This window comes from Thunnus albacares, chromosome 2, assembly GCF_914725855.1.
Source record: "Thunnus albacares chromosome 2, fThuAlb1.1, whole genome shotgun sequence".
Taxonomy (NCBI): domain Eukaryota; kingdom Metazoa; phylum Chordata; class Actinopteri; order Scombriformes; family Scombridae; genus Thunnus; species Thunnus albacares.
In genome coordinates this window covers 6,336,827-6,349,662 of record NC_058107.1, presented here as the reverse complement: position 1 = coordinate 6,349,662, position 12,836 = coordinate 6,336,827, and the positions used below count along the sequence as shown (strand labels likewise).

The 12,836-nt window shown below is 38.4% G+C and overlaps 3 protein-coding genes across 4 annotated transcripts; all 3 read right to left on the bottom strand.

Moving 5' to 3' along the window:
* Positions 1–355: 355 nt before the first annotated feature.
* On the bottom strand, positions 356–8,749 carry LOC122990562. 2 transcript variants are annotated; one of them, XM_044363935.1, is made up of 2 exons: positions 8,578–8,749; positions 356–8,248 (listed from the first exon to the last, which is right to left on the bottom strand). In XM_044363935.1, exon 2 carries the CDS (start codon positions 8,246–8,248, stop codon positions 647–649), a length of 7,602 nt encoding a protein of 2,533 aa, XP_044219870.1. In that variant the 5' UTR covers positions 8,578–8,749; the 3' UTR covers positions 356–646. The 2 variants fall into 2 exon arrangements, with proteins under 2 accessions (XP_044219870.1, XP_044219879.1); XM_044363944.1 differs by lacking the exon at positions 8,578–8,749 and having other exon boundaries at positions 356–1,884; positions 1,916–1,999.
* LOC122990570 lies at positions 8,255–11,027 on the bottom strand. The gene is made up of 7 exons (XM_044363955.1): positions 10,891–11,027; positions 9,921–10,668; positions 9,742–9,804; positions 9,498–9,578; positions 9,124–9,204; positions 8,848–8,928; positions 8,255–8,658 (listed from the first exon to the last, which is right to left on the bottom strand). Exons 2-7 carry the CDS (start codon positions 10,083–10,085, stop codon positions 8,521–8,523), a joined length of 609 nt encoding a protein of 202 aa, XP_044219890.1. The 5' UTR covers positions 10,086–10,668; positions 10,891–11,027; the 3' UTR covers positions 8,255–8,520.
* LOC122969686 lies at positions 10,262–11,949 on the bottom strand. Its single transcript, XM_044335607.1, has 7 exons — positions 11,715–11,949; positions 11,459–11,562; positions 11,100–11,372; positions 10,891–10,984; positions 10,601–10,668; positions 10,431–10,452; positions 10,262–10,386 (listed from the first exon to the last, which is right to left on the bottom strand). The coding sequence occupies exons 1-7, from the start codon at positions 11,821–11,823 to the stop codon at positions 10,262–10,264; spliced, it is 795 nt and encodes a 264-aa protein (XP_044191542.1). The 5' UTR covers positions 11,824–11,949.
* Positions 11,950–12,836: the final 887 nt, after the last annotated feature.

Here is a 12,836-nt window from a genome sequence, read left to right as displayed (position 1 = left end):
CAGTGATGCAAACTGGCTCGATAGCGCCCCCTACAGCATTTCAATGCAGCAGTCCCAGCTGAAGGCAAAATAGTGCACAAAGGAAGTGATGTTTCTCTCCTTGATTTGTCTGAAAACAGCCTGAGTCCGGAAACATCTACAAGTCACTGACAAAAGACCTTCGACTGGGCAACACTTCGACATGCACTGGAGGACATGTTTTTATGTAAATGTCAAATTGATCAGCAGGGCACCGCAGGGAATCGAACCCCATCCCAGTATAAACCAGGAGTAGCCATTACCGGTGCCTTTTGCTTTTTGACACTACATAGAAGGAAAAGCAAAACCTGCATTACCCACAGCATATGGCAGCATTTCATATGATGTCAAAATGACAATTATATTGTAGTTGTTCACCAAATGTCATTTGTGCATTATCAAATATTATCAATACATGTTAGACTTATAAATGCTGTTGTAATGCAGGAAAAAGAAACCCTTGTCATTTATTTTTACAACACCTAATACACAAAATGGTTAAAAATACCAGTTTCATTTCATATTTCATGATTGGCCATAAATAAGCTTAAATAACATACAACTCATAAAGTTAAAAATCACCAAATAATGCTCACTAAAAACATACATCTACAACAGTTGTAAAGTATTACTGTCCTATGTCAGAAGATATACATTTAAAAGAACAAACAACCGCCTCATGATCACTAAAATATGTTGGCAACACTACTGATTCAATTTCATAATGTGATGTTTTCACATACACATGGTCAATTAATGTGCCCTTCTCTGTTGTGGGCTGTGTAACATATTGAATGTACCCTTTGTCTGTTAGAAATTTGCAGATTGTTGATGATTTCAAGATGTCCTCATTAAAATCTCCCATGATTGCAATTGTGTTACTTTTTGGATCTAGCCAATCAACTAATTTGCCTAGATGTTCTTTAAATAAAGACATGGGATAAGATGGTGGTCGATAAATGACAGCTATTAATATGTTACATGTAACATAGTTATAAATAAAACATTCCAAATTCACATTTGTTGCTTTGATAATATTATATTCCAAATTGTCTGCACTATAAAAGCCGACTCCACCATGCTGTTGTCCTTGAAGTTCAATCAGTGCTGGATTGTTGCTATTGTAAGATAAACTTCGTGGACAACCATGAAAAGTAAAACCATCAATCTTTACAGCTTCAAATGAGGAAGCAGCAGGTAGCCATGTTTCTGTAACAGCAATACAGTTAAGCTGCAATTGCTGTGTACATAATGCCAAATCAGATACATGGTGTGTCAAATTTTGCACATTCATCAAAAATACAGTAAAACTACTTGTACTAAATTTGTGTCTAGTTATATTTTGGTTCAAGAATTGAGGCATACTCTGAATTGTATCCTGAATACCATCCTTACAATATATGGCTTTATCTTCAAAATCTTGAATCACCAAACCTGACAAACTTCTAACACGACTTAGGGCTACATATGCCTGGCCTGCAGAAAATACTTTCTTAAGAGAAACAACAGCACTATCTACAGTAATACCTTGTACTTTATGTACCGTACAAGCCCAAGCAAGTTTCAGCGGAAACTGTCGTCGCATACCACCTTTGTTAGTAACTTTTTCTTCCTCTGGTTCAATACCGGTGGAACCAAAGAAAACTAAGCTACTCGTCGATTGTTTCCTCCTCTGCGCGCCAACATGCTCATCATCAAACTTAACATACACTTTGAGAGGAAACGTACCCTTATCTGCACCAACTATATGAGTTACAGTACCGCAAACCCCATTAACAAGACCATCTGTAACATCCACGTTTTTACACAGCATTACACGCGCATTTTCACCCAACAACAGCTGTTCAGTCAAACATGTGTTATATGTTTTCGCATGATGTCCATTTTTCAATTCTAGTTTGCCTGTTTTCTTATTATTCACAAAATCCTGAGCATCTATCTCGACATATTCAGGACAAATGTTAAGCAGCTGTGCCAAATTATGCTCATTTACTTGTTTATTTGTAGGAAATATGTGTAAAGCTGAGCTGACTTCACCAGTTTCACAATGTTTCAATATTTGTATGTCACTGCTTAACATTGGGGTTCCTTTTGATCGAGTTCTCACCCTGTTCAATAGCTCTGCGAACACGTTATCTTTTTGCCTAACGATTTGTTTTAATTCAACAACCTTAAACAGATTAGACCACAAGCTGACACCTACATCATCTACATATAGGGGTTTCCCTTTTACTGGAGGCAACTGGAAAAAATCTCCAACAGCAACTACACTCACATTTCCAAATGGTGAGAAATCACCGGTTTGCTTAATCTGTCTTAACCTACCGTGAATGTATGACAACAACCTATGATCAACCATTGATATTTCGTCGACTATCAAAATCTGAAGATCACTATATTTAGCGCGCAAAGAATTAACTTTTTCCTCACCCAAAGGTGTGTAGGGTAAACCAACATTTTTTCCGATACTAAACGTGTGGTGAATAGTAGATGCATGCAAATTATATGCAGCAATCCCTGTAGGAGCCGTTAATAACACACTAATATTGTCTGGATGACGACACACCGTTGACAATAGCCTCATTGCCTCATATTGAATCGCTTTTATTAAATGACTTTTTCCTGTCCCTGCACCACCTGTGATGAATACATGGAAGGGATCTGGATTTTTCCCTAATACTTTCTCTAAACACCATTGTCGAATTTGATAAAAAACAGCAAGCTGTGTCTCATTCAAAGATCTAATTAAAGCCAAACCTTCACTTCTACACATGATGTTTTTTCTTTTTTCCAAATGTGCAACATGTTGACTAGTTACTGCTAAATCTGGAATATTTTCCTCATATTCTTCCACTATCTGTTGTTTGTCTTTTCGTTCTTGGTCACACTGTAAACGCTCCAACTCTTGCTCTGGGCACAACTCACACCACGCATCCTCTAATACACCATCTCTATCAATTGTATTCTGGATTTCATCCAATTCATCTGCTTTAATTTCAAAATGACTTCTATTCAAATCAACAACTGACTTAACAGGATGTCTTGACCCATCACTAAACCTCACATGACCATTTTCGTAAAACTGCGCAAATGTCTCACAGTTTGGAGGTTTTAGCTGCACATCTGCACGATACGGCAAGAACAACTGCATTATACTTTGGTAAAACAATTCTGGATTTTTTGTCTCAGAAAAGCGCGCGTAACGAACAACTGCAGGATCTGTTCGTGTTCTTCTCGTGATAAAACCACAATCATTCTTTAATTTAATGCTGCCCTGAGATTTTTCATTTTTACTCAAAACACGATATTCAGATGCAAATGTTGCCATACACATGTCATTGAATACACTATCATTTGGCCTATTTTTATAACGGTCAACAAAACTAGTCATCCAAACATCTTCTGAGGTACAAGCGCGCGATCTTGCCTTTTGTTTCAACACACTCAAAGGCAAACTCATTCTAACTATATTGTCCCCTGTCGGTACAAATACAACTTTCCTTGAACATTCCTTTAAATGCATATTTGTCAATCTGTATACAGCTTCTTGAGCACACACATCTCTGTTATGCAAATACACACTGCCTAGATTTTTCAATGCCTCCTTTGCACTAACATTTCCCTCCTTAGATGCTTCTCTCTGTGCATTCCCTAACAACAATCCCATCTCTCTTTCTGCCTTAGACATATAAGAGATAATATAAACAACGCACGCATACGCATCAACAACAAATTGCAAGTCTAAATTTGCCTGCCAACATTTTAATAGTGGTTTGCTATACTGATTTATCCAGACTTCATTAACTTGCCTCTTTAACACAATATGTGTATTTCTAGCTAAACACGTATATGCAGCCTCAAAAGTGACCTGATCAATCCCTACACTTTGGAATAAATGTACCACACTATCAAAACTATTCTTCTCATTGGAAAGAGCATTCTTGATTTTTGTCATTATCTCTGCTGCATGTTTTTTCTTCATGTCATTTGAAGTTTTCTGACTATGATTAACACACGTTGAAGATTTATCTGTCTCACAACTGCATGCTTTTTTGCACTCTTCATCATCTTTACGGCGACATATAAACGTTCGAGCGGATGCTGGCCTCGGAAAATTGAAACGACAAACCGTGTTTTTCTTTTTACAAGTTTTTGAATGTCGTTTTGAATGCTGCTGCACAGAAGTGACAGTTTCCAATAAAGTCTCATCTTGGGATGGCAACTCACATGTTATATATTTATCAATAAATTCAACTACTTCTTCATCTGTGTTTTTATCAATCAATGGAGCATTCTCTATCCAAAACAAACAATGCACATGGGGTGAACCGCGCTGCTGAAATTCCACTCGATAAAAGTAATCCTTAATTTTACCAATCGGATGTGATGGCGACATAAGTACCTCTCTCAAAAAAACATGCCAGCGGAAATCAAACATCCTGGCTGCAGTGACAGGATTGCAGCGTAAAAGATCACACCTGTCTGCCCACTCTAAACCTGCAGCAGTCTGTGCTCTACCTTCCTGCTTCAAAATACTATCCAGAAGATTTGTCCAGCGCATATCAGCAGAAGAAAAGGAACAAAACCAGGTAGGAACACCGAGCTGACGAACACAAGCAAGCAAATCACGCTGTGCTCCTTGCCAAAAAGCTGGGGTACCTCGAATCGGTTTAAGGAAACGATACCCATCATCAAACTCCAACAACTTTTTCAAAGATTCATCATTTTTTAACATATCGTTTACCTTATTATCAGGTACGTTTTGAGACATACAGCCTTTCCCTTTTCGTAATGCTATGGATACATTAGAAACAACCTGCTCAATCTCAGACATGTACTGCGCAAAAAAGATATATTCCACATTGTGTGCAAACCTACCATCCGCATGTAGAATCCTGTTATTAAAATATCGCGACAACGTCAAACGATTTGCTCTACTTTCATGATAAGTATTAAGTCCCTGCGGAAACAACACCGGAAAGCATTTGGCTTCGTTTGCATGATCCGAAAGCAATTTTACAGGACTATTTCCTTCTGCTGGAGCAAGGTTCAATATATCATCAAAATATTGATCCAGCATTTCCTGACCAATATCCACAGGCATGAGACACGTATCCTGAAACATACAATGTTGTTGTCTATCGTGCAAAAGCTCATCTTCACAATCAACTTTACCACTTTCAACATCACCATCAGTGTCTTTCCCTAAATCACCCTCTTCCCTACAAAACTCATTTAACCAAGCTTCATTAAACTCTACATCTTTATAATGCACATTTGTCCTTTTTAAATATTGCAATGCCTGCCTTACATGCATAGTATCAACAAACTGATACTCATAATGCCCTTTATACGTTAACTTGCGTTTCAATTTTACACGCAACAAAGATCCTTCCATATTACAACGAGGCAGAACATTACTAGTCTGCACAATATTTGCTGGAACACATGTTACTGGTCCATGTACACCATTCTGTCCTCCCTTAGGTAACGCTAACATTTTCATAAATGGTATATTTAAAGAAATCAAATGCTGCTCTAAACTATTCAAACATGCCAACTCTGGTGGAATGGGATCAACTTTCAAACTGTTTATTGCACATTCAGGTGGCATTATACCTTTATTAATCTTACCATGACAATTGTAACAAATCCACAGACAACCTCTAGCTGTATCCAACAACTGACATGGCTTTTCACAGTCCTTATTACATTTGTGTAAATACACTTCAGTGATACATTTATCTGCAAATGATGCTACTGCTTCATTCTTGTTATAAAAATCCCTCTTACAATTCAAAACCTGATGTCTAAACAACAATCTATGACAGACGCAACACACAAACTCTGGCCCATCCTTTACTTTAGCCAAAAACTGCTCCATAACAAAATCAAACTGCTCCGCCTTTTCTTTCAATTGTTGCCTCTTCACTTTGTTGGCTGCTAAAACACGCTTCTTATGGTCAGCATTTCCATAATATCGCGCTTTAGTCATGGCTTTTACACTTTGTCTATGCAACATATCTCTCCTATATTTGCTTACACTCATTTCCTTAACTTTCTCCCTATGCAACATATCTCTCCTATATTTGCTTACACTCATTTCCTTAACTTTCTCCCTATGCAACAAATTTTTCTGATATTTCCTGATACTCATTATCTTAACTTTCTCCCTATGCAACAAATTTTTCTGATATTTCTTGATACTCATTATCTTAACTTTCTCCCTATGCAACAAATTTTTCTGATATTTCCCGATACTCATTTCCTTAACTTTCTCCCTATGCAACAAATTTTTCTGATATTTCCCGATACTCATTTCCTTAACTTTCTCCCTATGCAACAAATTTTTCTGATATTTCCCGATACTCATTTCCTTAACTTTCTCCCTATGCAACACATTTTTCTGATATTTCCCGATACTCATTATCTTAACTTTCTCCCTATGCAACACATTTTTCTGATATTTCACTTTAATCTTTTCCTTACGTTTCTCCCTATGCTGCACAATTTCCTGATATTTCTTTTTCATTTGTAGATACTTTTTCTTTATAAAATACTTAGAAATAGCATTATTTGTTGCTGTACTCTGTTCCTGGACTTTCTGATCGCTCTTACTTGTGTTCTCTGTCACAGCGCTAACCCATGAACATTCCTCTGCACTCTGCCATCTCAAATTGTACACTTTGGACTCAGACCTGTTCAACTTGCAGCTACCATAACAACTATGGAGTTCAGGCTGATGAACACAAACAACACTTTCATAATGGTTACCATTACAATTTTCTAAGTAGATCCCCTGTTTTGAAAAACACCTATATTTGCAACTATATTCTAGCCATCGATCATCATGATAAGTAAAGATATTAACTCCTAAACAATCTGCTGCTGCCTGTATTTCAACCTCAGTTGCCCAACTGCCAACATATCGCATTTTTGAACTTTTAATGTATTCTACCACTGAAGAATATTCACTTCTCAAGATACTTTTATAGTCCGCAGCATTACTCTCTAATTGTTTCACAACAGCAAGTCTAATTTTCCTATGGTTCTTTTGTGTTCCACTAACAGCTTGGGAAATCGCTCTAAAGAAACAGTTACCGTCAGCCACTATTTTCTCATTCTTACACGGCGTTCCCAACAGACCAACTTCTGTAGGCATTGGTGCATCATATTTCTCAAACTCTACATTAAACTGTGTACATAAAGCCTGCGCAACATCTTTACAAATGGGATCAAACCACAGCTTTTTCGAAGTTACATCACTGACAAACACAACATCTGAATTCACTACAGCCACATTATTCCTTTTCATTTTCTTAGCAGCACAAGTTTGCCCTGTAATCTTACGCTTTGTACCTCGGTCAACTTTACTTCCTGAAGGAATACCACATACCAGCGATGAACCGAAAGCCATGGATGCAGTTTCACAAGTCGTGACAGTGTCAGTACACTTTGTTGTTCTCAACTCAGACTTACTGCCCCCGCAAATGACACGAACACCAGCAATCTCATATGGTCTGTCATTTTGAGTGAGAGATGTAGACAAATTGCATATGAAACTGTACACCTCTTTAAGACAACTAAAATATACAACAACACTATTACCGTTAGGATCTGGCATTCCAGCAGCACTGCGCGCATGGGAATCAACAACCGCATAGCGTCCGTTTTGACGAATGACTGCACACGTGGTACCACACAATGTTAGCAAACATGTATCATATTTCTCAAACATGTTTTTCAAGCCATTTTGTAGAGACATGAATATGCCAGCCTGAATAAACTCTCCATCAACCACACTGACATCACCCGAAACATAGTCACCATAACGAAACTCAAAGTTATGTCCATCTATAACCGAGTGCTTTGGCAAATCAGGAACACACAAGAATTTAGATGATCCACTAATCTTCTTGTTGTCTCTCAAAGACGTGTACAACTGATCACCTAAAACTACGACCCTGTCTAGATCTTTTACCTGCCATGCAAAAACACTGTCAACCGCATGTTTTGCCAGACTTACCAAACCAACAGCCATACATTGGAATCCCCCATATTTAAAGCGATTACTACCCTGATGATACGAACCTGTTACACTATGTTGAACATGGCTAGAAGTACCAGCTACTACAGAAGACCATAATACGCTGGAACCACGGCTAGCCTTGCTCTTCACCTTACCAGATCCTGATGAGTGCTGATGATGAAGACTCTCCTTGTCCGGCATCTGTAATAAAGATAAATGGAGATTTTGATCAGTGCGCTCCCATCATCATCCTCATCAGAAATAGACAAAACAAAACACTCTCGATCACAGACTGTATTACACCTTTAGTTAGTCTTCATCTAGTTAGGTGTATTTATTGAGTTCAACAAAAAAGGCTGGTTACTATTTCCATGTTTACACTTGATTTCATCTAGACTATATTACGTTTCCAAAGTGCAACTACTACTACTACAAATAATAACAAAACTGTTTTCAATCATGCATATACTACACTAACAATAGCATAGCTGATGACTAGATTCAAAAACATTCAGACTAAGAGCACAAACCTCCTCTGTTCCAACCAATTGAATGGGACTGGTAGGTGCATCATGGGAAAACACCTCCACAACACAAGGGGTTCCCTCCTCCTATAAAAACAAAATACCACATGAAAAAACACAATGTATAAACTGCATAGACATGGGGCTTTAATGCTACAAAAAATATCAATTTGTAATTATCATTTGTACTACATGAACAGTGACAATAAAGTAGCTTCACTAACTCCATTACAAGAAAACAGAACGAAACAGAAAATTTTCATTCAGAGCACCTACCTCCTCGCCTGCAGCCACTGTCTTGACACTGGTAGGTGAATCCTGGGAAAACACCTCCACAACACAAGGGGTTGCCTCCTCCTACAACACAAAAAACAAAATACCCCATGAAAAAACACAATATATAAACTGCATAGACATGGGGCTTTAATGCTACAAAAAATATCAATTTGTAATTATCATTTATACTACATGAACAGTGACAATAAAGTAGCTTCACTAACTCCATTGCAAGAAACCAGAACGAAACAGAAAATTTTTAGTGAGAGCACCTACCTCCTCGCCTGCAACCACTGTCTTGACAATGGTAGGTGAATCCTGGGAAAACACCTCCACAAAACAGGGGGTTGCCTCCTCCTACAACACAAAAAGCAAAAACAAAATAAAATTAAACAAAATGAATAAACCACATTACTAAAATACTTCCTTGCAAGTCTGCTGTGACACAAAATATCTTCTGGCTTCTAGTGCAAGAACAAAACATCCTTTATAAACATTAGGTCTGTATTATACAATTTGCTTCGACTTTACAGATATACAATGTGTATAACTAATCCATGTTTTTTATATGCAACCTTATAGGCTACCAATTTAAACTAGACTTGCATGATTGTAAATAATGCTGAAGTGTAAAATACATTCACACAAACCTCCACCGGCAGAACGTCTTTCACAGGACAGCCAGGTGAGGCCTCACAAGACACGAGCTGGGTGCCAGGTTTAGCCACAACCTAGGAAGGAAACACAATTGAAAGAACTATATAAATGTACTTTATCATTGTTTCACAATTACTCCCTGAATATTACAAACAGGTAAATATGTCATTACTATCTTCTCAAACTATACAAAAGAAAAATGTAAATATAACATTTAAAAAAAGAAAAGTTACCAACCTGCTGCTGTCCACGTTTCCTTTTTGAGGCAACAGCTTTCTGCCGGCGGACCACATTTGGCTTCTAATGTAAGACAAAAACATTTTAAATACAAATACAAATTACAAAACAGTCCCATTCTGTGTCAAGACAAAACACTTATAAAAAGGCCTCACAAATACAATTTGAATGCAAATTACCAGTTTGCCTTGTGGAACAGCCGTGCACACAGGGCTAGGGAGATGCGATGGGACAGCTTTGTCCATCGCATCCAACACGGCACTGCTGAAACGGACGGGATTCAGCGGGATGAAACACTTGACTGATGTTTCATCTGCCTGTGGAAAACAAAAGAACAAGACCATTGTTGCAAATGTATCTTGAAAATAAGCCAAAACATGCACACAGGTACAGCAACAAATGGATATCACTTTGTCCGCACAGTGTTACACTAGTCAGGAAAAATCTTCCACTCCAAAAACTAAAACACACATACAATATGCAATGTCTCACCTTCCTGCCCTTGCTGACAACTGTCCAGTCAAAAGGGTTTGACGGACGCGGCACAGGTGCTTCTCCCTTCACCACCACCTTTGGTACAAAGGTTCTCCCAGGGGGTGAAGTCCTTAGAGGAACCTGGGGCGTAGGTGGTGGTGTCTCCAATAGCTGATAAGCAGACATCCAGATCAGCTGAGAGAGGATCGCCATACCGCCAGCATCACTCAGGTGGACCTGCAAAATATAAGTAATAAATAACATTTTACAAAACAGAAGTTTTCATGTCTGTATGAATCTACAATGAATTGCACTTTAAAAATCAACTAAACTTGAGTATAGTAAGTTTTTCATTGGCAATCTTATCAGATATTGTTCTACTTACACCATCTCTGCTCCACAAGTCCAGGCGATCCAAGGGGAAGTGCTCAGCGGTGGGAAAGTATCTGATACCTAAAAAAAAACAAAAAAACAACAACACTGAAACAAAAAACTCACACACACACACACACACACACACACGTCATGAAACAGTGAAATATCTACATATATTAATTTGTCACTTTATATCATATTAACTGAATGAATTCTTTGATTCCTATAATCAGATAGGCCAAAAAGAAATCATCTGTTATACATATCAAAACTAACACTAAAACTTTCTTTTCAACTTACCCATGCTGGCTGCCACACGATGGAACTCTTGCCGCATGAGTTCCTGAATACCCAGGTCTGCATTCAGGCGAGGTGTGAAATCCTGGACAAAGACCTATACAAAACAAAAGTATTTCCATAATGATGAAAATTATTGTATACAAATTTCACCAGGTAACCCAATCAAATAATGCGTAGTACCAAAGACTATTTACTACTATAAAGCATACCGTTGTCCAAAGACTGCGCGCGCTGCGCAGGAACTGTCGAAAGTCAGCTCCCGCCTCATCAACCGTCCTGCTGGCGGTCAGGTTGTTGCTGGGGGCCATCACACAGACTGCGTCGGGTGTCCGAGGTACAGCAGCATGCAACATCTCGGTCCTCAACTCAGACGCACAGGCCCCCGGGGTCGACATGAAGCCAAAGGAGAGGCGTCCCTCTGGCATCTTCACAAATCCATCTACCATGGCCCGTAGATGGGAGGCTCCAATGACAAGAACGAACTGGAACAACAAACAATTTAATCAATTACAATCAATAACAACTCTTTACATCAAAGGTTTTTTATTAAACTCTGAACCAATAATACCTTCTTGTCAGGATCCTCAGGTGGAATGACCAATTTGTGACTGCGCCCAGTCAAAGCAGAAATTGGCCACTTCTTCACCTTATGACGAAAACCTGTGCCCTCACCTGTTTATAAAAACACAACAACCCCACAAAAAGTTCAATTAAAAATTTGGAACAAACAAATGCATGGACACATACGTTACAATTATACTACAACTATGTAATGCATATACATATAAGGAAAAGTTGCACTGAAAAAACAGTTGAATACATACGGGCACAGGTGCCAGTGGAAGGCCGCTGAGGTCCGAAAACCACAAGACGGCGCTCCGCCATTCTCCGCCTAGCTGCCTGAGAACGGCGAAAGGACTTGTCGCGAGGCATCTGAAAATATGCAGACACAATTGATTCAATACGACATTACAAAAACACTTATAACACACAATAAATATACAATTACATTTTTCATACATCTTTACATTTATGTACAGTAGTGCGAAAATTATACAAATTCTTGTCCGTGTATCACACACACACACAATAATTAAAACAACTTCGGCCACAAGAGATATATTTTTGCTGATAAAATAAAATGGTTAATGTTGCTAGTATTAGGGACTCCGACCATGTGTATAAGTTTACAGACCATAGGCTGTAAGAAAGAGTGGCTATATTTGGTTGACAGGATGGCGTTAACCATAACGCTAGCTGCTACCTTGTTTAACAAGGTGCATTTACAATGTATATTTCACAATGAAAGTAATATTGCTAATTCAAATTTTGGATAGCTCGAAAACAGCTACAGCCGTTAAAACAACATGTAAGTTACTCACAGGATAAACGTTTCCAATAGCTATACTCAAAGCATAAAAAACACTGTTCCTAAATCTATATTTGACTTCATGTTAGAAAATATCACCACAAATATGAGAATGCCGCCAACTACAGCCGCCACTTTCACACGACACCATTTAAACAGTTTAGCTGCAACAGTTTAAGGAGCTAATGATACGTATGACGGTAAAAGGATAACGAGCCAAAACTACCTTTACATTTTGTCGCTTATAATAAAACATTAAATACACTCACAGTGCGTTCACCAAAAGTCCACCGAAGATCCCAAGAATGCAATGCAAAGCTGTTGAAATCGCTGCTGAAATCGCTGAAATGCTCACAAGCTAGCTTGTTCGCTCTTTCGCTCTCTCACCAGTTGTCACAATGTCCGAAAACAAAGCAACAGGCGGCAAACGTATTCTGACCTGTATTTATACCTTCACCTGCGCGTTTTTCAAAATTCAAATGAACCAATCAGGAGTGCCGACAGGTCTGTGCAAAGCAGCTGGAAGAAAAACATACCGGTTACAATTGCGGAAGTTGTCAAAATAAAAGTATTTGTG